A 23,881-nucleotide genomic window follows, 5' to 3' on the forward strand; every position below is an offset into this window, starting at 1 on the left:
GCAGAGCTCTCTGTTGTTAGCTAATGGAGAAAGTAGCATTTTGATCTGCACATAGCTGCAGTTGGACTCTTCATGTCTGTATTGTCTGTCAAAATCTGACCTTGATGTTGCTATTGACAGAAAACATCCCTACCAGGTATGCTTTTATGTGAATTCAATTTCAGTCTTTAGTTGGCTGACTGATTATTTTTTTTTTTGTCTTACTCTTCTAACAGCCAGGTCAAAACTGAGGAAAGGTGCCATTGGATTTTTTTAATGGGAATTCACCATTGGTTCATTTTGCATTCTATCTCTTTTTTAGCTACTGGTGCTACTTATAGCTGGTTTGCTTCGTTGTGGAGGATCACAGAGATATTTTTCTCCATTGTCCTATGACTTTTTTAGTAAGACAACAGCTCTGTACTCTGTACAGAGAGGGAGAATTAGAACCTCTGCTCTTCAGATTGATGGAATGTCAGTATCTTTAGGCATTGCGAGGGGGCAATGCCTCTTTCCATAGAAAATAGTAAGCACAGGGTCATCAAAGATAGCAAGAAAAGAGAATCTTTCCACATTCCAACTGAGGAGGCCCCACGGTGGATCTTACATAGGTTTGGGTCAGGGGTTGGGCTATGGAGGATTGGTAATCTAAATCTCACCTCTCTAAAAGCAAAAGTTTAGGAGGATGGAAGGACTGGTGAAGATCTGAACTTAAAACTTGTTTATGGAAGTTTCACTGAGTCAGTATAGTGGTTGGAAAGCAATACCTGCTTTCATAATACAGAACTGCAGCTATTTCTAGATCCTCATTATTATTCAGAAGAAAAACATAATGCTTATGTAAGACAAAAAATGATCCTATAAATAGATGTAGGACTAAACATTTGTCTAAAATTACAATAACATTCATCATCTTTCCCCCCCCCAACCTGTTTTTCTAGACTATTTTGAGGATTGTGGTCCTTGGCATATGGGATTACATTGAAAACAAAGTAGAGGTAAGCACTCTTACTCTTTGCACTGTTTTTTAGGCAGACACAGTAAGAATATTAAGAACTGCTTTGGGTGGTTCTTTATAGACCTGATGCAATCCAGCATCTTTTAAGTCAGATAAATAAGCTCATTCTTCTCATTCTATATATGTATATATAGCTGTATGATGCAGTCCCTTTTTCTGTGAGAGACTCAGAGTGTGACTTTGTGAAATTTTTTATGAAGGGAGGGTCGTGGCTTTTCTGCTCTTTGTGTCTGTGTTTTCTTGTTAGAGCTGTGCTAGTTTAACTTGATATCTCTACCCTGAGATAAGGAACAGTACAGGTTATGTGACTTGTTACGTCATTGTTATTGTTATGTGACTTGTGCAACCCCATTCCCGTAATCAGGTTGAAATTAGAGCTGGTTGACAAATTCTGTGTAGTTTTCTGATAGAAAATACTGGTTTTGCAAAACCCCCAATTTTATTGTGAAATTATTTTTTAATTAAAATGAATTCTGACAAATACCGTAATTTATACCTCAAATTAGAAATGAGGTAGAATGTGCACACTGTTGCAGAGGCAGATAAGGAAATGCATGTGTTTAAGTAACTCTTCATCCAAATCTGAGCAAAAATGTGGAAATCAGGAAAACTAAAAGCTCTTCGTTGGTACTGTCTGATACACTAATACTGCACAGGATGCACCCAAAGAAAATGTGGGTTCTCTCAGAGCTGAAGTGAGGCGAGAGGCTTGTACATTTTTGTAGTAAAGTTGTAAACTTTTTAACTTTTTTTGCTAAAAAAACAACGTGAAACTGAAGTTATTGATATGGAGGCTAAATGCAGCAGTTCCTGATAATTAATTTTGCTAATTTGGAATGGAGTGGTATCTTTTAGTGCCCATCAAATGGTCCTAGTAAGAAGTGTTTCTTTTCAATACACTGAATTGTTATGTATGATTCTGAATACATAGTGCTTATACAATCTGATGTCCTGCCTCCTTATGCAAACCATTAATCACTGCTCTTTGGCAGCAGGGAAGGGTCTCAGAAGGAACGACAACGTGGTATTCTGTTCTGCCCTGCTAGGCGAGTGTAGGGCAGACACAACACTATTGCCAGTTTGCCCTGAAATGTCTTTACTCATGCGTTTCTAAGACATTGCACAATTGCCTTTTCTGATCTAATCCCAATGCAACCAATGTCATACAAATCATTCTGAATAGTTCCAGTTGTCAAAACCCTTGAAAACCTAGCTGCACAATAAAGGTGAGAGCAAGGAGTCTGCCTGGCTTGATGCACAGCCGTTGCCACACACATTGCATAGTCAGGATGTGGCCAAGAGCCATCAAGTCTCTTTGCTCCATCTTTTTCTACTTGTCTTCTTGATCTCTTCATTTAGACAGTAAGATCTATGGGCATGGACCATATCCTTTTTTGGGATGACATTATGCCAAGTAACAGGTAATAAATACCAATGATAATAAAACTCTTTGGCTGTCATAGCATTTAGGCTATCACTTCTGCTTGGGGATTTTGGCCAGTATTTCCAAATACCTTTCTCTCTCCTTGTCCTCCCACCACAGTTAATGTCTCCTCACATCTTAAAATGCACGAAGGGATTCTGTTGTGCTACCTCAAAAGGATGCAGCCTTTCTGTGGCTTGGCCACTTCTCATATCCCTTTCAAACATCTACCATAATTGCATTTCTTTTGGGCAGAGTGGGAGCCCTTTGAGCCCCCAGGCAGGAATGGCAGGGCTATGATCTCTAGGAGAGCTTTGAAAAAACTGATTTCTCTTTAGGTGTTTGATGGTGCTGTCATAATCTTGTCCTTGGCACCAATGGTGGCCTCAACAGTGGCTAATGGCCCCAGCAGCCCGTGGGATGCTATCAGCCTTATTATCACACTACGAATATGGAGAGTGAAGAGGATCATTGACGGTGAGTAGTGATTCAGTTTGTGACTCCAAGAATTACCTGGCAGGCTGGGGGGAGAAAAAAAAAGAAGCCATTTTAAAGCCATGTAAATATTGTTTGTCACTACTGTTTCTGTCATTCTCCTTCCTCTTATTTTTAAAAACATGGAACAGAAGAGAGTTACGATTCCCATGGACGTGAGTAGGTCTCAAGTTCATGGCTGTATCTCCTGTTCCCTAGGAACCTTTATAATTGATTGGTTTGTTTTTCTGTTGGGCATCTTCCCATCCCCTGTCTTGCAAAGCAAATGCTCTGACCTGCTTCCTGTCTCCTGCCACCAGATGTCATTCCTGATTCTGCAAAACAATTGCTTTCAATCTGCCTTTCTGATACTTGCTGCGCCCTCCCCATTTCCATACAGCTAGCTCTGTCTTGGGGCTTTCTTTTCCAAGTTGTCATCTGTCGTACAATTTTTCTGTCAGATTCCAGGAGCATGTTCTCATCAAGGGGGTTCCAAGCTCAAGGTGCTCTCTGCAATGCTGGTGTGCTCTGCAGCATAATAGTGAAGTGTCTATCGGTGTTGTTTTGCACAGACCTCTGGGGGCAGCACCAGGGGGGATAAGAAAGCCCCAGAAGTGAAGGTTGTGGAGAGCAGAACCAGTGGCTGTTCAGCACTTTGAGGCATTTCTTGTTACAGGGAAGAGAATTGGAAGAGGAATTAATGAAGGATCATTGTGCTTATGCAGGAAAGATCGGAGTTGAGTTGTGATTTTGGGTTTAGATGTCCAGGAAACCCTGTATTCAGAGCTGTGAAAGGGTTGTAGCCCTGTGACTGAAGTGTACCAGAAAAGTTGAGGATCTCGTGTAGCTTCAGAAAACATTAAGAATTGCAGTATGCATTGAACAGCTTTGCTTGTCAGTCTGAGTTTGCCATCATTATGACAGGAGCAAAATTTCCAGAGGCTTTTGGAAGACATTAAAAACTGGGCTGTAGCTCGAAAAGCAATAGAAGATAAATGCCTTTTTGTTTTTAAAATACCCTTCCTAGTCTGCTGTTTCCATTAAGGACTTATTTCTTACCACAAAGTCTAGGAATTAAATGCTTAGGGCTCTGGAATAGTTCTTTTCCTAAGGGAGCCATGCTGTTCAGGTTTAGAGGGGATGGGTCTAACTCTAAGCAGAAAATCCTCCTAGCCAGCAATTCAGGAAATCTGTGGTAAACACTGGAAAAGATCTGTATTAGTGCAGCAGGAGCTGGGAAGAGCATGCAGGATGCGTTTCAGCTCAGCTAGGCAAATGGAGGTCTGACCCAACAAGACCTAGATACTGCTGACCTGCATTTCACGTGTTGGAAATCCTTCCTCTGAAGAAATATTCTAGTACTATTTCTGTAAGAAATACTCTAGTTCTCTAGATGCAAGTGAGAGGGGTGACATTATTTGGCCTATAAAGGTCTGTAAAGGGTTTCCTTCTCATTAAAAAAAAAAAAAAAAAAAAGACAGCTGGGTTACTTTAAATGCTTATTTGTGTTTTCCAGCCTATGTCCTTCCAGTGAAAGTGGAGATGGAGATGATGATTCAGCAATATGAGAAGGCAAAGGTTATTCAAGATGAGCAGCTGGAAAGGCTAACCCAGATCTGCCAAGAACAAGGGGTAAAGTTCAGTTATGTCTTTATTTACGCATAGCTTGTCATGGCAAATCAAACAGTTCATGTACTTTGCTGCAAGCTAAGGTTTGAGAAATATCACTAGGACATCTGTTGTAAGGTGACAGGTCTCTGTTAAGTATTACTTGCAGCCTGGATATTGTCAGCATGCTATTTGTCAAAGAGCAGTTGTCTCCTGCTGCTGCTGTGCTTGTGTTTTTTAAGGTGAGTATAACAAATTTGAGGCAGAGAAAAAGAATTCTTCAGTATGTAACTTACTGAATGAGTACAAATAGCTTGTAATACTAAGAACATGAAAAAGTCATTGCCTTTGTTGGAGACTGCAGGTATGTTAAGGCTTTGTTCCCAGGAAAGGTATATGCAGTTGAAAGCTAATGACTCTCCCTGCTTTCAATGCAGAAGGCAGCTTCCCTGTAGGTCAGTTAGAGGCTATTTTGGCAGACTCAGAATGTTGCAATAGAAGCTTCCAGTTCCTGGAAGCAAGTCAAGATTTTTAGACTTTTCCCAGGCCCCCAAATGTTCAGTGGTTCAGTCTTGAGGTAAGGGTGAAGCTTAAAATATGTCAAATGAATATATATACATGAAGAAGGTGTAAAACCACTGTTAGGGCAATGAGCCAGGAGTTTTTGCAGTTTGTCTCATGCAAATGAGTTCTTGAATAACCTGCTTTAACGTAGAAACCAGGGATGTATGTTGAGGCCCAGGCTAAGTGAGCGTTCAAATGACCATCAAACCACAACAGAATGATCCCCCAAGTGACTTCTTGTTTCAGCTGTAAGGGTAACTATGAGGTGTCCAAATAAATCATGGAGATTCCCAGCTTCAGCTCCCACTCCCCACTTGTGGTAGGTGCTTTTCAAATACAAAACGAGGAGTCCTGATAGTGTGGATGGCTCAGTCAGTCAAAAGGTTGAAAGGCCTGAGCAGAAAGCAGGAGAAGCAACTTGTTCTGGAACAGACTAACTGTCCAAAAGGTGCCTAATCTGAAGCAGGGATTTAGGTGCCCATCTTTTACCAAGGAACCTAAAATACTTGTGAAACCATCAGTATTTAGGTCCCCAAATGCCTTTTTAAATTTGGTTCCAGGTCTCCTCTTGGGTCTCAACCTAGGATTCTGCAATGAACTCTTGGTGGTATAAGATTGCCTTGTCTGTGTGATGAACTTGGCAGGCCTGTAGACAGTGTGTGTGTCATTTCATAATGCTGTTTTTGAGTCTGTCACATTAACCATAAGAAATTTCTAAACCTTTGGCTTGACTTTTGCCAAAAATCAGTTATTTCCAACTATGTATCTTCAGTGGCAAAACTGCAGTCCTCTTCACACAGCTTTGCACAATCATGTTAAGTGATTCATGGTTCTGTCATGGTTGTGAAATGAACAGGGAAATGGTATGTACCCCATTTGATGGGGGAGGTATTATCCTTTGGCCAAACGCACTAGGCAGATCGGAGATGTCTTAAGTTTTGTGGCAGTATTTTGTCTGTCAGACCATACTGTTAGGCTAAAGTTCTTGACAGGCATCAATTTGAAAACATTCATTTTTAGGAAGTGTATTATGCAGCCAGATAACACTCACAATCTCTAAACAACTTTTGGTGTTATTATTTCATAGTCTTTGAGTAAAGGTGGATTATTATCCCATGTGGGGTTCAGGAGCAGCTTTTGCTGCTCTCCGTTCTGCCCCATGCACTCCTTATCTGCATGCCTGCCTTGCAAGATGTCTGAGCATAGTAGCCCTGGTTAGAGCTCTGATGGTTACAGCATAACTGTACATCAAGCACAAAGAAATACTGTACTGGAAAATGAGTGAATCTGTGAAAACAGAGCCGGTTCTCTCCTAGCTTTCAAATGCCATCAGCTATGGGAAAAAATGGACTAGAGAAAAATGACAGCATACTAATCCCTCTTATTTTACTGTCCTGACTTCCTGCCAAACAAATGTCTCAGCTGTATAATATGAGGTAAATGTACTAATTTGCTACAGTTAGCAACGTAAGACATTGATACAAGTACTGCATCCTCCCTTTGTAAATTATTAGCTTCATAATTCAGTCAAGAACAAGTTGTCAGCATTATAATATTCACATTGTGTACAGTATCTGGTGGGAAAAATGTCTCCTAATGGCATTTAATGTCTAAAATCCTGCCAGGTTTTTGCTTTTTCATTTGATGATCTTTCCTGACCTTTTTAGAGGATTGCTCATTCGTGGAGTCGAAGTGAGCATCTCTGTGGTTTTGAGTGGAGCTTTGCCTACAGGAGTCTGGCTGTTCTCAAATCTGGAGCACTGGCAGGGAGGCATTCCAGTTTGCCTTGTCTGTGTGGTGCCACCTTTGGCATAGGCTGATGGGATAGGTGGGAGCTACAGGGGGTAACCGCTTGCCTCAGATACTTGCTGGGGCACCCCAGTAGGGAATGGGCTGCTGGGCCAGCCCAAGTGGGGAGAATGGGCCAGCCACCATGTTTGCCTCCATCCCAGCAGTGGGTGTAGATACTGATTCATCCTGAGGCTGCATCTTTGTGACCACACTGATGATTTTCATTTATTTAGTAATTATAGAGAGGGCTGAAAACGTTCCTGTTAGAAAGGTTTCCCAGCACTTCCTTTTCTGAGATCCTGTGTTCAGTTTCTGACTGCTTTGCTTCTTGTCAGGCAATTGGGATTGAAATCCTCAAGGTCTGGCATCTTCTGCAGATGAAATTATTTTGAAAGTTTCAGACAAAATATTCCTCATTTCTGAAGAGGAAACGGGGGGAAAAAATAGTCTGTTTTGTTCAGCATTTAAAGCAAAAATATTTGGTGGCCGCTTTTGTGAGAAGTCTCATGCCCGCCTGTGTGAAGCTGGTACTTAGCACTTGATAGGCAAAAATAGAGTTCTTGCTTTAAAAAATTAAAAGCAGGGAAGAAGCAACCTCCCTTCATCTTACTTCCTGAATGCTGTTTCTTTTGTCCGTTGTATATTTTTTGGCCAGTGGTATCACAACTATAAAGAACATTTCCATTCCTGAATGACATTGGAGACGTACTTTTGCAAACGTGCAAACTCTTTCCAGATGTTCATTTTTGGCTAGCCATACATTTGAAAACCCGAATATATTTTATAAATTATAGTTGCATGGGCCACTGCTTTGTTCTCTGTAGTGCCCCACTGAAACTGTTTGAACAGTTTGCTCTTTTATTTATTCTCCATTGGCGAAGAAAGAAGTTGTTAAAAGGGAGTGGAGCATGAGGGCCGTCAAGGCAGAAAACACTGCAAGGGCCGAGATGGCTGCACAGGACTTCCCAAAACAGGAGAAGCATTAACAGGGGCAGTAATGAGGATTTCTAGCAATGGGTAAAGGTAGAGAAGCCTCATTGCAGTTACTGTCAAAATTATGAGCAGAGTATATTGCTGATGCTATTGTTTTATCAGATTAAGTTAAGTTGAATTGCAAAACAAAGTTCCAAAGTTTCATTAACAATGCACATTCCGGTCAGGGAAGATTGCTTTTTTCCTCTGGACTCACCTGTAAAGGAATTTCTATTTCTGATAATAGATCTACTTACATGATCTTTTCTGCTTAGCTTTCACAAGAGTCATTCAGCTGAGCACAGACCAAGCAAGACTCTGTGTTCAGCCTTATCACAAGAGCTCCTTTTCTGTCAGCTCCTGTAGAATTGGGGTTTTCATCATTCTCAAAGCTGCACTGACTATGGGAGCTATAATTTCTTCTTGATCTTGCAATATAATTTGTACAACAGCTGCTAGTTTAATGACAGGGCTATTTAGCTGATAAAATTACCTATCGGAGAAATAACTTATGTTATCCTTTTGCAATAGTTTTAATTTATTTCTAACTACCAGTCATTTTCTTGGGCAATGGAAGGCAGCCAGGGTCATCCCGGGTTTCATTCTGCCCGTAAATCATCAGTTTGCAACTGTCTCCTGATTTTTATTGTTATCAACAATGGCTAAACTAATGCAAATAAACATTGGATTGTATCCCAGTGGCAGATGAATTTTAGGGCAGGGCATTGTGTACAGACAGCACTAATAGAATTGAGCAAAGTTATTGCTCCTGCATTAGGCACGAGTAAGCTTCTGGCTAAAATGTTCATTGATCTCTCTGAAACTATGTCAATCATACTCGGTTGCTAGACCATTACAGGCAAGTACTGTATGATTCACTGCTAAGTCCCTTTTTGAGTCTTACATGCATGTCGTAAAGTACCAGATAGGGTGGGTGGCATGTAAACTGAGATGTTACCTGGAGCTCTGGATAAGTGTTGGTCAGTTTACCTGCTTATAAACAATCACCTGATGCATTCTTTGAGTGAGGAAGTGCACATTGTGCCCCATAGTTCTTTCTGCTTTGTTTCCTACCAAAATATTGCTAAGTTTGTGCTACAAGAGGACATGTAGCAAGTTTTAAAATGCTAGGTTTAAATTTCCCATCGGTGAACTTTCTTACAGGCTGAAGGAAGGGTGGTCTACCTGGAAATACAAAACACGGTTTTCTGAGTACAGCTCTCCTGCAGTACCCTGTGTTACGGAGACTCAGGGCTGCATTCGGATAGCTACGTCAGCTCCCCCTGCAAATAGAAATTTCATGTGTTTAACTTGGCCCAGAATTTTTAGTTAAAAATACTGTTATATTTTATACCTTGTAATGATTTATTTAACCTGCCCTGGATTGCATGACATGCAGTCAGAGCAATCTCATTAGCTCTTTTACACATTAGAACTGCCCGAGGTCAGTGTTCAATATAATGTTCAATAGATATAAGCACCTACAACATAATTTGCTCATGCAGTCTCTCATTGAATTACACCCGTAAGGAACACCCATTTCTCTTAGAGTTAACCTTTGTTTTTAGTGGGTTGCTTTTAGTGCCTAAAACTGTATTCCAGCTTCTAAAATATCTTGGGATAATTTGTAAGTAATAATTGGAAACAATATTGAACTGATCTCCTGGGTAGATGCATGCCAAAGATCTCTGTTTTCTTTTAACTTTTCCTAAATATTTTATTGAAAGTCCTTTTCATTTTCTTAAATCAATCCTTATGATAAATAGTGATTTTCCACCCAGTCCCTTTCTGAACATGCTAGAGACTTTAGAGAGTTTCAGTTTGCATTTGGAAGCAGCATATTGGGTTTTGGTTCTGTCTTATGGTCGGTGTCTGTACCAGAGTTCTAGTTCTGCGTCTCAGTGGAACACATTGTGTGGATCACTTTGCATCAGCAACACTGCATGTGGGAGTGAGAGAAACACCATTGTTACAATGAATACCCTCTTCCCTGTCAATAAAAAACTGGCAGTTACACACGTAACAGCATTTAATTCTAGCTTTCCACTGTTTTAATGACTACATATACTTCAGGGCAAATATGAATGGGACCTGGAAGCTGACCATCTGAGGTAATGGAAAAGTGGAAGGGAGACCGTGTGTTAACCCTCTGCAACTGCATGGGTCTGTAGGCAACATTAGTTTCTGCTGTTATCTTTCTGAAATCTCTGCATGCTGTTATTCACCTTGCACATAATGTGGATGTCCAGCTCACTGTGATGCTTTACTGTGCCTAGGAATTCAGTCCTCGGATCTGCTCTTGACAGTCTCATGTTCAGCTCTGCATTTCAGACCAGCTGAACTAGCTCAGTGTTAAGAGCTGAAAATAAGACAAACATGTGGATTGTGTTTGCAGCTAGCAATAAAGAGTTCACATGTCACTTAAAAAGTTGCAAGTCCTGCATACACTTCTAATCCTCTGGGATTGCATGAGCAAAGACATCAGGTCTTGGTTTCAGTTTCTGCTAGAATGTGACATTAGTGCGATCTCCACCAGCAGGTGCTTCCTCTGCTGCTGTAGGCACAAGCATGTACTTCTGTCATTCAAACATGAGATGGCAGCAAAGCCCCTTCTGTGTTTTAACATTAGTGCTAGCTGTTCACCTGCATAACTCTGGTACTCATTTTCTCTGTGGATTCCACTTTCTCATGTTGTCTGTGTGGTTGGGATTCACCCAAGATAGTAAATTTCCCCATATAAGCAGGGACTCAAGAACTGCTTGGACAAAGTGTAGTTGTCCAGCATGGTGATCCCAGCAATGGTCGCAGACTGCTGCTTGGTCCAGCATGCCAGGCTGAGTAATTCATGCGTTGTTGGCAGAGCCATATTAAGCAATGCAATTTATTAACTGATCTACTGAAAACTGGCTGGTGACTGGGCATGGAAATTGTAAAAGATTGACAAGACTGGATATTTGGAAACGTTTGCTTTATCCATTGGAACATGTAAGTGGGCATCAGAAAGTCTGGGCTCTTCCCTCATTTTTGCTGTAGGTTCACTGTGGCAGGAAGGATCACCTGATGTGCTGCCTTTTTCACATCTGTAAAATGCACTGATTCCCTTCAAGCTTTTGGTTGTTACAAGGTTCAGCCAATCATTGTGAATGCTTAAGCTGGTTAAATTGGGTGGCAGAAATCCAGTTCTTGAGCTGGCTTTTAGGTAGTTTTATCTATGTGTGTTATAAAATACCTGCCAATTTTTTACTCTTCCTTGAAAAAATACGTGGTATCCTACTTCTAGGCCAGAATTAAGCATTTAGTGGCAATACTTCTTTTTCTGACACACAGGAATGTTTTTGAAGGATGAAATGTGAAATGTAGAAAACCAGTAGTGAGGTCTAATACTTATTGCCTTTTAGTTTGAGCTAGACAGGTAGATATGGTTATACAGTCGTTAAAAAAACAACCCAAAAGCCTCCAGTTTTATTTCTTGCCTATCATGTTTGAGTGCATTTCTTCCTTTAAGCCAAGGGACTTTCTGACAGGGGAATTTTCTCCCTTTAAAGGTGAAATGTAAGATATTTTGGGATTTTTTTTTTATTTTTTTTTTTTCCCCAAGCCAAGGATAGAACCTGAAGTTGTCTGTGTTGTAAAGTTGAACTCCAGACAGTCCTCTCATGGCTGATAGATATGTTCATATTGGCACCTTAAGCCTAAGGAAGCTTAGGGCTTACTGGGAAAAGAGTTAGCACTACCAGTTTGCTGCTGCTGCTTCCTAGCTGATAGGTTGACACAAAACCCACCATCTGGAATCTGCCATGGAGGTTTCATTGAAGGAGCAGGGCTGTATTTTGACGTTTATTGATGCTGATTCCTCTGACTGCCACTGTCAGAGGACCTTTGGTTAAGAGCAGTGAGTGTTTCATGCAGCCAGCTGTCTGTAGCTGCCAGACCAACGTCCATCAATTTCAAGACAGAGAAAAAGCTGAGTGCTTTGTTAGATCCCTATATTAGGTAGTTTGAATGTGATCTGGAAAGTTTAAACTGTCCTTTTGCTTCCTAGATTTGAGTCTTGCAGTGGGCCTTACAGTTACTGGTAGTTCCTTCCCTTATGCTCTGGAAAGCACATAGTCTCCAGATGTGGCAAACTGGAATCTCTTTTTCTTTCCTCTTTTTTTCTTTCTGAAATCTGCAGAAACTCTGTCTTATTTCCCTTCCAGTTGCTTGCACAGCTTGGAGGAACTGCTGGTGCTCTGCAGCATGCCTGAGGTTCACACCATGTCTGATGTGGACTGCAGTGGAACAAACTAGGTCTGCTGATGGATTCCAAAATCTGACAGCAAAGTAGATTTGAGTCAGGATCTGAGAGGCAAGACCCAGAACCAGATTCATTTAGCCTACATGCTGTTACACACCAGTTTTCAAGCATTGAGGTGCTAATTCCATCTCTGTTGTAAATGCGGAGTGACGGGTGCAGTGTGGCTCACTGTAGCATCATGCTCTCTGGTGGCTTTTCGGGCCTTGAACCATAGGAGGCCCCGAAATGCTAAATTTTAAATGCCTAAGCCTATTACTTGCCTCATTTGCTTTCCCCTCTCAGGATCTCTATAATTAGACATGAGTTGGTCGCTGCTGTACTACTGATCTTAAAAAGAGTTTAAAAAAGAGAAACTCAGCCACACAGCCCCATAGCTGTGAGGAGAAGGATAGTGGTATTTTATAGTGCTTATATAAGGGTGTAAAGGGTCTCTGCAGCCTCTCCAGAAAAATTATTTTCCTTCTTGTGTTGTGGAACACCCATGGCTGTCAAACACAAGGGAAATGTGCTATGGCCATCAACCAGATTGTAGCTGGTAGCTTCTGTGTTTTTGTCAGGTGTCTGCTTTGTAACACCAGTCATAAGGCAAATCCTCTCCTGACTGCAGAAAGTCATCAGCTGCCGTGGCTCATATATTTGAGGAGAGCAGCCAGAAAGGTAGCAACCTTCCCCAGGGTTTTCTGCACGCTATTGAGTCCAGAAGATTTCAAGCTGGAGAACTGTGGTGTCCCTCCCCCTTGCCCAGATAGTGGGGGAGGACCATTCTGAGTACTGCTTAGAGAACCTCCCTCCACAGAAATCCTCATTACAAAGTCTAGCAGGTTAGGGATGTTTGTCAGGATCCTAAATCCCTAAACGCCTGTTAAGAGTGGTCTTATATGAAGATTTAATTTGATCTGGCAGTTTTAAAATTGTCCAAAATCGTATCTTCAGGATGCAGACATGTACAAAATGGAAGACCAGGATGAGGCAGTCATTATTTCTAGATTATGTGAACAACAGTCCAGCTCACTTAGGCTTTAGGAAAGCATCAGCAGCTTGGACTCACGGCCTGGCTCAAGCACATTTAATTTGCTTTCACCAGTCTGTAGTTTAAAGACAAAATGAGTAATAGGTCCCCAGCTGTAGAATACAGACTTCTGACTATGCTTATATGACATAAGTATGTGGTGTTATTTTTTCCTACAGTTTGAAATCAGGCAGCTGAGGGCCCACCTTGCTCAGCAGGATTTGGACCTGGCTGCAGAGAGAGAGGCTGCGCTGCAGGTCCCACATGTGCTGAACAAGCAGAGCAGCAAGAGGTACAAGGTGGTACCAACTGAAGATTCAGATGATGAAGCCACCGAGAACATCACTGAGTTACGACCTCCACGAGGTGAGTGCTGCCTGTGTGTTGCTACCACTGACACAGCTGATCCCTTGCATGGAGCTGCTGGTACCACTAAATGCCTTCACTCTACCAGTGAATCGATTACTTTCCCTGGAGACTGTATTTTCCCATTTTTGCAAAGAGGCTGCATCTGCTTTGAAGTGGCAGGAGCTGTTGTATTTGTGAGCAGGTTCTGAACAGAGCCAATAAAATTACTTGGGAAGAAAATGACTCTGATGTACCTTCCCAGTGTCCTCATGCTTATATCCATTAACCACTAAAGAAGTAGCAGCCAAATCAGAATTGGCAAAAGGATAATCACTCAGAGGTAAAAGCAGAGAAATTGAGAAGAACATTGAAAACCAGTTTTGGTCTTTGGCCACTTGCATTTCTGTGCTTTAGAGAGGACCCATGTGGTAAGCTGTGAAGCCTGCCCTGCCTAGAGGCTGTGCTCCCACCAGGTTGCTTAACATTTCCAATTCTGGCCAGCCCAGCTGTGCTCGGGCAGGGCAGCTCTGGTGCCAGAAAAGGAATGATGTGCTGTGTAGGCAGCTCATATGTCTAAGTGCTAGGTGACTATGGTGAAGAGCATTCCATTGTCTGTAGCTGTATGTTGAGCAGGTGTGTGGTTCAGGACAGTAGCAACAGTTACTTATTTGCATCCATTTTTATCACAAAAGTGCTAGACCAGAAGTAATTTTGGGTAAGACATAGCTCTTTTTCCTGTGATCCTCCAACCCTAATGATGGAGTGCAGAATGTGTGTCCTGATCTCAGTAACATTTATTGTAATATTCTAGAGGAGACAACACTTTCTACCTTAGTGATATGTTAGTCTTCCTTGGACATCTTAGCTTGATTATCCTGGGAGATGAGCAGTATGTGAATCTGTCTGAATTAGAGGTTTGGATGGTATCTTTATTTGGGTCAAACACCTTAGAATTCAAGGCACAGAAATACTTTAATCAAAAGGTTTAAGAGAAAAAGCTGACTGGATATTTTCAAATGATAATCCTGTCCATTCTCTACCCAGTAATGGAAGCACATAGAATTGATTTTGGTTTTTCTTCTTTGTAATATCTAAGTGCTAACCACAGTTCAGCCATTAATTATTCCTGATTTGAAATTGTATTTAAAAGCAGACAGTTGAGCAGACTGCCCCCTAAAATGCATTTCCCCCTTTTTTGTAGTATTTCAGAGGGTCTCCCCAGTGGATATATTATAATTTATGCATGGGTTCCTTGAGGGTTACATTTGGAACTGGGGGGTGTTGTACACATTATAAGGAGATTTGCTGAAAGTTTAGTGCTGTGGAGATTCATCTAAAAGATCTTCTGTCCAAGGTATTCATTCCAACATCCAGCTTAACACAACTGCTCCGTATTTGGGTCTCCCTGTAAAACGCTGGCCACACATGCAACAAAGTAGATGCACAATCTTTAGGATTGGTTTTTGTGTTCAATTAGGTTACATGATTTACTGAAAAAAAGACATTCAGCAAATAAGAAAACATGCATTACTTTGTATACCGGGAAAGGTGCAATTATGTTATATTTAAACATGCATCCTGAGTATAGAGAATTTACTTCCGATTGCCAGCAGTCATCTTACATTGCATACAAAGCCTTTGTAGATGCACTGAGTGCTTGTCTGCAGAAGCTAAACTCAGGTGACTGTATTTTAACAATTGTCTTTTATGTCAAATGAGGAAGGAGTTGGACAGAAAAAAAATTCCTGTGGCCTTACAGCAGGGGACACCTATCTGTGGATGGTCGACTGCTGGCAAGGGGCCCAATTAAGACAGCATCAGCAACCACAAAGCCCAACAGTAACATCCAGTGCTTTAGTTCACAATCCAGGTAGCAGGCAGTTGAGGCAGAGGGTTTTAAATGTAAAGTAGTAAGCTATCAAAGCTTTGAATCCTGCACCAGCAAGGCTGGCGTAGACACTGCTTCTGTGTAAGCTAGAGGAGAAGGCAGTTACCCCTGGGGAAGGAATGTCATGAGCCAGCCCTGCCTGTTTTTTCACCTATCCACCTCAACTGGGTCATTCTTCTCCAGCTCTCCCAGCAATGTGCTGCCTGTTGCTGCAGCAGCTTTCACATTATCACTTTGGCATCCTGACAGCATTTTCTTCATCTACACCGATGGCCCATCTGACCAATAAAATATCAATAAAGCTTGAATGTGGTATGTCAGATAGAAGAAGAGCATGTCTTCAGGTGAAGGTGCCTCCATTTGCAGTGTGGAAGGGGTATATTTGGTTGGTGTAGAATACTCCTGAGACATGTCTCTGCAGAGCACAGGTGATCAAGCCATTTTCTGTAGGTCATTTCTTTATCCTCCCACTTCTCATGTGCTGTGGTTACACTGGCTGTGCTATCTTCAGGGCTTTCCATGCCACTTGCTCTGCCTGGAACTGGAAGCTACCAGTGTTTTAACTCCTGACTTTTGGGTCAAGGGTTATGTTTTGCAAGTTATCCTCTGTGTCAGACCACATTAGGAATTGCTTTGCATCCATTTTCTCTAAGCTATGTTCTTCCTCCTTAAAGATTCCTGAGTGATGACTGCAGTTAATCATTCTGTGTGCCACATGGCATTTGTGAGCTTTGAAAAACATCTGCAGTTGCCTATTGCACTGACGAGTTGGAGGAGAAATAAGGGACTGAGATGGTAATACTGTTAAAAGAAAAGCTACAGTTCAAAGGCACAGTTCAGCTGTTAGGCAGAACAGGCTCTGCTGTGCTGTTCTCTTATGCGCTGGCAGAACATTAGCCCTACATATAACACCTGAGGGTAGGGTATGGCATGGAAAGCATGTGTTTGTGCCAAACTTAACTTTGTTAGCCTTCAAAAAATCACTGTCTTCAGAGAGCCCTGAATTCTGCCAAACCAGCAAGCTTGACTTGGCTAGAGTACATACTGCATAAGAAAATGGGATATTCCATCTCAAGCTAATCTTATTTCCCCCCTCTATATTGAACAATGGAAACATTCAGTGCAGAATACTTTACCACCAAGGGGTTATGGAATAAGAAAGCATTGAGACTTTTTACTCATTTCCCTACCTGGGAGTTTTATGGGATAGTGCATAAGTTAAAGCTCCTCAGGGGCAGCCGTAGCTTGTAGTCTTGTATTTACACTGGATTTTGTGCAAGCATTTACTACAGCATTCAGCAAAGTAAGTCAGGTAACCACAACATCACATGGTGCACACAACATCTCAGGGGATTTGGGTAGAGAGACACACACTGTGGCCTGCACCAGGAGAACTGTATGTGCTGGCTAATTTGGTAGCTTTCAGTACATGTTTTCACCCAGCTTTTCTTCCTGCACATCTCTGTATCTGAAGTGCCTTAATTGCTGGTACAAGACTAGGGGAGGCAAGAGCTCTAGTCAGATGGTCACCAGACTCTGAAAGTGTCCCAAAACTACCCAGCTAATACTTCATGCCTTTTCTTGAAGGACCACTTCTCCAGGCCGCACAGCAGTGAGCTGTTTGAGGGCTGAGCAGTCCTGTGCTAATTCTCTGAAGAATGAGCTGGTTGCTGCCTCACACGCTTCTATCTGCCCAGAGCACTTCACCAAGAGACCTCCTAACATGTAGGAATAACTCTGGAAAACGTATGGATATATGGTAGTTTCTAATTAATTTGGCTAAGAAGCAGGGAAGTTTTTAATCGAGGTTTTCTTTGTCTTGCCAAAAAAATTGATCTCCAGAGTAGACAAACATGGAGGGTGAAACACAGGCTTTCAGCATGCGAGTCAAAGGGTACCATTATCAACAGCAGAAAGCTGGTGAACTCAAGAGAAGGGCATGACTCTAGGAGCTATAAACCCAGGGTAGAGCTGTGACATTTGCTGCACTGTGAGCACTTCACTTAGCTTCTCTGCCTCAGTTTGTAAAGAGCTCAGGGTGAAAGCTGTTATATGCGAATGCACAGCTGCATCCCTAATGGTTTTCAGGACCATTGTGGTCAGCCTTTCCCTAAGAGAAAGGGAAATATCCTAAGTGCTGTCGTCTCCTTTCTTCTTCCCAGAGACAGTTACCATTTGACATAATGGGAAATATTACCCTATCTGTTGATCTCTAAATTATAAAGGAGTTTTTTTCTCTTGCTGACTTCCTACCTCATGCAGCCTGTAACTGGTCATGGTCAGAGTAATAGCTAATGTTTTCTGCTCCTGCACAAATCATTTTTAGTGTTTGGTACACAAAGTTCCAGGCTTCAGGGAATGCCAGGTTCACAGTGCCCCATATCGCCATTAATACTTCCTTCCAAAATTTATTATTCTTTAATCTCTCCCATAATATATGAATTAGAGTCCCTAGTGGAAATTCCTCATTTTCCTGCATATATCATTCCAGGTTTTGAAATTCTACAGTACTGCCATAGTTTAAGATTAATATAACCACCCTTCTATTCCTTTGAGCAGGAGCCGGATTCTAGCTCTGTTACATTGGATTGCAGAAAGCTTGTTTTAGCTATTCTGAGTCAAATTTCCATTTTTATGGGGTTAGCTCTAAGTCTGTTGCTTTGGGGGACTGCTGCAATTTATGATTGTGCATGGAGAAAAGTAAAGCTTGCTCTCCCTATAGGTACCCACCATTTTGGAAGGGAAGGAAGTAGGATATCAGGAGGGGAACATGAAAAGTTCTGGAACTTCAGAGGGCTTCCTTTAAGATTATTCATAAGCTGTCTGAGAAGACAGAGCACAGCACTGGAGGGGATTTTGTCAGTTGTGCCTTGCAAGGCAGCCTGAGCTGGTTGAACACTTCTAAAATCTAAGCCAGTTCCTTTGGTGATCATCTGTTAATGCTCTGAGAGCCCTGTTACTGCAGAACAATAGATAAAAGGTAGTTTATGGTTATTTTCAAATGTTAAAATGTATCTGCTTTGAAGCCTACTCCTGGAAATGGTTATATCTTAAGTGCACTCTGCTTTCTGGTTAAACTCCATGTATCTGTGGAAGAGTGAGAATTTGGCTTCGCTGTAGGTGCCTCTTTCAGGCTTTGTGGTTCTCTGTGCACTGATCATTCAGGCAGGAGTCAAAGGAATTAAATGTTAAGCAACACTTACATAAATGTGTGTGTAGTTAGTGAAGTTGGGCTCTTGAATTTCGTATTCACCAAATGGGTAGAAACTTTTGAGTTCCAGAAGTGGCGAGCGTACAGTGTGTGAGGGAGAAGTTGTCTCCCATCATTACTGTAAAGAGGTGTGAAGATATGGCTGACAGGTAAAGGAACACAGATTTGCAACGTGTTCCGCTGTCCAAGTATGCAGCTTCTTTCACAATAACCCCTTTCATAAAGAGGTCGTGCTCCATGTGACAGTAGTGATGTGTTCTGCCTTCCGCCGCCATTATGACACTGCTCCAGCCTCTCCCTTTTCTAAACTTGTAGAAATCTTTTCCTGATTCCCAGTCTACAGTTATTCAATGCCAGTTTATAACCATTTGTCCTGGAATCCTTTCACTTAAATTTTTCTTCTCTTTCCCTGATGTTTACCTAACAAATTATTGTTTTGTTGGTAGCCATATTCTTTCTCAAACTTTGTTCTTCTACACTCGGCAAATGTGGCTATTTCACAGAGACAGACCCAAGTTTCTCTGTGTTTACTTCAGGCTGACTATAACAAACCAATTCAGATGTGGATCTGCTGATCCATATTCATAGAGAACAAGGTTGGAAAGAGCACTGAGAGGTCCCCCAGGCCATCCTCTCCCCAAAGCCAGCAGCCATGCTGGCACAAAGATGTCTTGCATCTCAGCCACGCTCAACTTGGCGCACAGTGCTCTTGCAGCACGATCTGCTGAAGCAAGGGCCAAAGCCACCCAGTTTGTTGACAGTTCAGGGTTTTGTTTTTGTGTCCCACCAGCATCTGCTGATAATGGAGCCTGTTCTGTATCCCAGGATTTCCTTCTGCATAAAAGAAAGTCCTTTTATGACTTCCATCTCAGGTTGATTTCTTACGTAGAACCAGGCTGCATCTGTTGCTCTGTTTTCTGTGCAAGCTAACTTTGACAGTTCCTCTCAAGGTGGTTTACCCACGTGCTTAAGCATCCATCCAGCCTCTGCAGGGACTGGATGTTCATGTGAATTGAAAGTTGTGCGAGTACTGCAGCTGGCACTAATGTGTCAGTCTGCCTTCATATGGAAAGCAAGGCAAGTCTCCTGGAAAGTGCCAGCTGGCTGTTCATATTTCCTGTTGGCACAAACTTTCCATGTTGCTAGAGGGGAAAGGGAGAGAGACCATCTAGGGCCAGCAAAGCAACGGGGAAAAAAACTCTGCTCAGGTCATCTTGCACAAGACCAGGATGTGGAAGCAGACAGTACAGCACAGCCTGGGGAGCATGCATGTGCCTTAACAAATGTATTTACAAGGGAGCAGTGAGTTATGCTTGGACTGCTGAGAAGGATCTTAGGTCTGGCTGCAATTTGGTGTGGTGAAGTTCAGATGGCTGAGGTCAGACGGATCTGGAATGCCAGAGATTGCAGGGAAAACTCAGTGGGCAGTTTTCCCCCATGGATTGCCACTCTCAGAAACACCTGTAGATGTTCTTATGTTGTCTTATCTTACTGCAGTGCAGTGTCACACTAGCACTGTGCTCTTCTGGGGCAAAGTCAGGCTGTGGCAGTGTTAGTGGCTGGTGTCAGAGCAGTGTAGCTGCCATCACTGTTCTTATTTCTAGAAGTGTTTAGAGGACAATAGCTTGATCTTATAACTTGTGCCTTGGAAAACCTCCCTGCTGAGAGTGTATCTTAGTGTTTATTGCAAAGTGTATTTCATGCTACTTTTCTTTCCCAAATGTTTCTAAGTGGTAGTGGTGCTTTAAGGAGAAAATGCCAGTGTCTGTCCGATAGCAGTGATGGAGATGAAAGATCTGCTGCTTTGGATTGCTGTCTGGAGGAAAGTGGGAGTAAGACATAACTCTACCCTGAGGACTCACATCCTCAGTGGGAGGCCACACAGCAGAAAAAATAACCTTCCAGTTCAGAAAATGCAGCCTTGAGAGACAGAATGCAATCAAATCAATGGCAATAAAAAAATAAAGTAAAATAATAATGAAATATTTCAAAAGAAATCCCTTTTTTAAGGCCTCTAACCTGGAAGGTGTGCAAATGGTATTTGTTTTGTGTGTGTGTGAGGGGCGGAGCGTTGCAAACTCATTCGCTAAAGTCATTGATGGAACAATTAAAGGTCACTGTTGAGGGATTATAGAACTAAAAGAGAGATCTGCCTTGGGTGGAATGTCATTTATGTGCTTCACCAAATTTATTAGTTTTTTATAGGGCCAGGAGAGAGAGATTACAAAGTTCTCTCTTGGGTCAGTTGAGATCATATGGGACTGTGCTCTAAACAGTTTATTACTCCCTGAGCCATTTTAAGTGTGTTCTGAGTCTTGCAGAAGAACAGGCAGATAATTGGAAAACCTTCATCAGAAGGAATCCAGGAGCTGTCAGACAGATCCTGACCCAGAACCACACAGTGACAGAGGTTTGGTAGCAGGCTGAGAGATGGGGCTTGGTTTGACTTTACTGCAGTTACAGCCTTGCAGAGTTAACAGTGTCAGGAAAAGCTCTTTCGGTTGTATGCGAGATAGGTAGGAGTCTGAGCAACCTTCCCAAGCAGACATTCCCTCTGTCCGGTGGAGGGCCCAGGTCATGTTGGAGTCAACCCTCCTGTCCACGTTACTCTGCTGCCTCACCTCTTACAGTTACATAGTTGATGCCTTCCACTGCTCCTGGTGCAGTTCCAGGTCTCTCGTCATGTCATGCTGTTTTGGCAGTCACTCGCACGCCACCCCGCGCTGCTGGAGCAAATAATGCTCCTGGACCACAGAGAACAGCCTGTTTCTGCTCACTCCTTCTCTTGCCCAGCAAAACCTTCTTTCAGCTGATTCCTCCACAGTGCTTCTGCATATCTGACTGCTTCCCATTGCTCTCACTTTCCAGGGAAAATTGTAGAACCATCTTTGTTCACCACAAGGTTAGGATGGGGAAGAGCTGCCTCACTCTTCCCATTCTACCTTCTCAACTCACAACTACTGGATCTTCATCACCAGATTGCAGGGGGGTAAAGGCTTTCATTTGTTACCTGTAGATGTGGTGCTTGGGTACATGGTCTAGTGGTGGACGTGGCAGCGTTAGGTTTACAGTTGGACTTGATGATCTTAAAAGTATTTTCCATCCTAAATTATTAATTCTGTGGTTTCTCCTTGGTGAATCTAGCAAGAGGATCCCAATCACCATCTGCACACAGTTTCCTAAGGTTGCCATTTCCAGGGGAAATAAGAGGAAATGCTTTTTATTTCTACTTGCTGCCAGTTCCTTAGTAAGTACCATTTGGTCATCTTTATGGCTTAAGGACTCCTAAATGGAAAGTTTCTTTTCTGGAAAAGGAAGTGCAGGTAACATTGCTGTGTGTTTGGAAAGCTGGGTTTATTTCTAAGAAAGGGGGAAAATTAAGTGTTCTGGATCCTGAAAATTCCAAAGTGGCAGAAATAAGAAAAAGCTATTAAAAAAACAGGGCAACTGTGAAGAGTGAAGTATTTCTTGAGACAACTCCGTTTCTGGAGCTGGAACTAAAATACACTGACAGCAGTGTACTGACAACATTAATGTAGAACTTAAATAACATTAGTCTGCCCCTCTTGTGAAAGCTGATCTCCCCTGCTTCCTGCCTGCCCCCAGCTGCAGACGTGGTTGTGTTCCTGATCCCGTTTGACTGCACACACCGAGCAGGGACTTCATCTCACTCAGATCACCAGAAAGTACTGAAGCAGTGTGTGTGTGCAGTGCTGGACTTCTGATTTGTGTGTATGTTTTATAAGCACAAATAGTTGCTTTCAGTTTATTCAGTAGATTTATGGCATTTTTTTTAAACTCCGTGCTTTCAGCAATGTAGAATATAATGAGAGATAACTGGAATTGTTTATAGCCTTTTCTGCCCAAAGCAGCTGAGACTCTCATGTGACTAAGATGAGTTTGTTAATTGTCAGTTTGCTTTAATGTAATGATTCAGAAACTTAATCTGTTGTTGAAATATTTATTCTGCTGTTGTTGTTCCATTACTTTTCATTGTCTTTTATTCATAGGAAACTATTCAAAGTGGAAAAAAAATATATGCTTAAATTATAGTTTACATACACATGTGTGTATATTTAGAGATAAATTGATAGGCAGTGTAAAACAAGGACATTAATAAGGCCATCCCATCATAACATAAAACATCCCATAACATTGGCAGCTTTCCCAATCCTGTGTGCAGATGGTCCCAGGTACAGCAGGACAAGGAGTGATTTTCCTCACCACTCCAAGGGATCTGAGTGGATGCATTACAGGATTTCCTTTGCAGGAGTTGGTGTTGGGCTTTGCTGATAAAAGAGCAGTCTACATCTGTCCGCTAAATGGGTTTGAAAGTAACTGATTGGTTTGAAAATAGTGCCCTGATATGTTCTGTGAGCTGATAGAGAGGTGGCCAGGGCAGTAAATGTGTGCAGTCCTAAAGAAGACATGGTTTGAGCCTTGCTGTAAGACACAACATGCAGCTGAATAACGGTTCCAAGTTGTTTTCTGACTTTGGTGCAAAGCATTGTGGCATTTGGGCCAGGCTCTGTGAGTGGCAAAGGAAGTGAGAGCGCCATGGCCCCCGTTCCTGTTGGAAGCGTGGCAGTATGCTTTGGGAGGTGATGAGGAGGGGTGACCCCATGTGCAGAAACTGCCCTTGTCCCGGCCCTATTGTGGTTCTGTTTTCCTTGTTTCTCTGCATAGAATTAGACTGGAAGCATGTTCCCAACAGTACATACAGGTATTGTCTGATGGTAGCTGATGGTTCCATGCCTGAACAAGAACCTGTATCTATACAGGCTGTTTGGTTTGGTGGCATTGAGGGTATAAATTATGCATGCTTGAAATGAAGTGTATTTTAGCAGCAGATAGCTGAAAAGCCTTGCAATGTACTCCTAATTCAGCGGCATTGCCTTGAGCTGCTCTGAGGCCTCTTTTTTAAACTCAGACATTAGCACAAAGCACACCTCTGACTGCAGGCATTTAAAGATCAACAAGGGCCAAAAAAGCTTTTAAGATCCAATGAAACCAGGAAAACAACCATGTTGCCTTTCAGTGTCAGGTTAGATTGCCTTCTTATGAGTGCAGCTATTTCAGGTACAGAGTGCTTGGTGGTTTGGGTCTTGTTGTGTGGGGAAAGCGTTGCCCAGAAAACATCTGTTTCCTTCACCTGCAAACCACAATGTGCTGTGAAGAGGCAGGACTGCAGCCACAGAGGCCCAGGGGGACGAAGGAAATCTGGCTCAAAGGGATGAGCATGGTTTTCTGAAACACGGTATCAAAAAGAGCACTTAAAAGGAGAGAATGCTTTTAGAGC

The 23,881-nt window shown here is 42.2% G+C and overlaps 1 protein-coding gene across 4 annotated transcripts in view; it reads left to right on the forward strand.

Annotated features, from left to right (window-relative positions):
• Positions 1–23,881, forward strand: part of TMEM266 (transmembrane protein 266) — a 93,370-nt gene that overhangs the window by 59,092 nt on the left and 10,397 nt on the right. For all 4 annotated transcript variants that reach the window (XM_030496768.1, XM_030496767.1, XM_030496770.1 and 1 more), the window contains 4 exons: positions 921–977; positions 2,759–2,897; positions 4,411–4,526; positions 13,315–13,501. In XM_030496768.1, the coding sequence (XP_030352628.1) occupies positions 921–977; positions 2,759–2,897; positions 4,411–4,526; positions 13,315–13,501 (499 nt within the window). The remainder of the gene's footprint in view (positions 1–920; positions 978–2,758; positions 2,898–4,410; positions 4,527–13,314; positions 13,502–23,881) is intronic.

Source organism: Strigops habroptila, chromosome 9 (genome assembly GCF_004027225.2).
Source record: "Strigops habroptila isolate Jane chromosome 9, bStrHab1.2.pri, whole genome shotgun sequence".
Taxonomy (NCBI): domain Eukaryota; kingdom Metazoa; phylum Chordata; class Aves; order Psittaciformes; family Psittacidae; genus Strigops; species Strigops habroptila.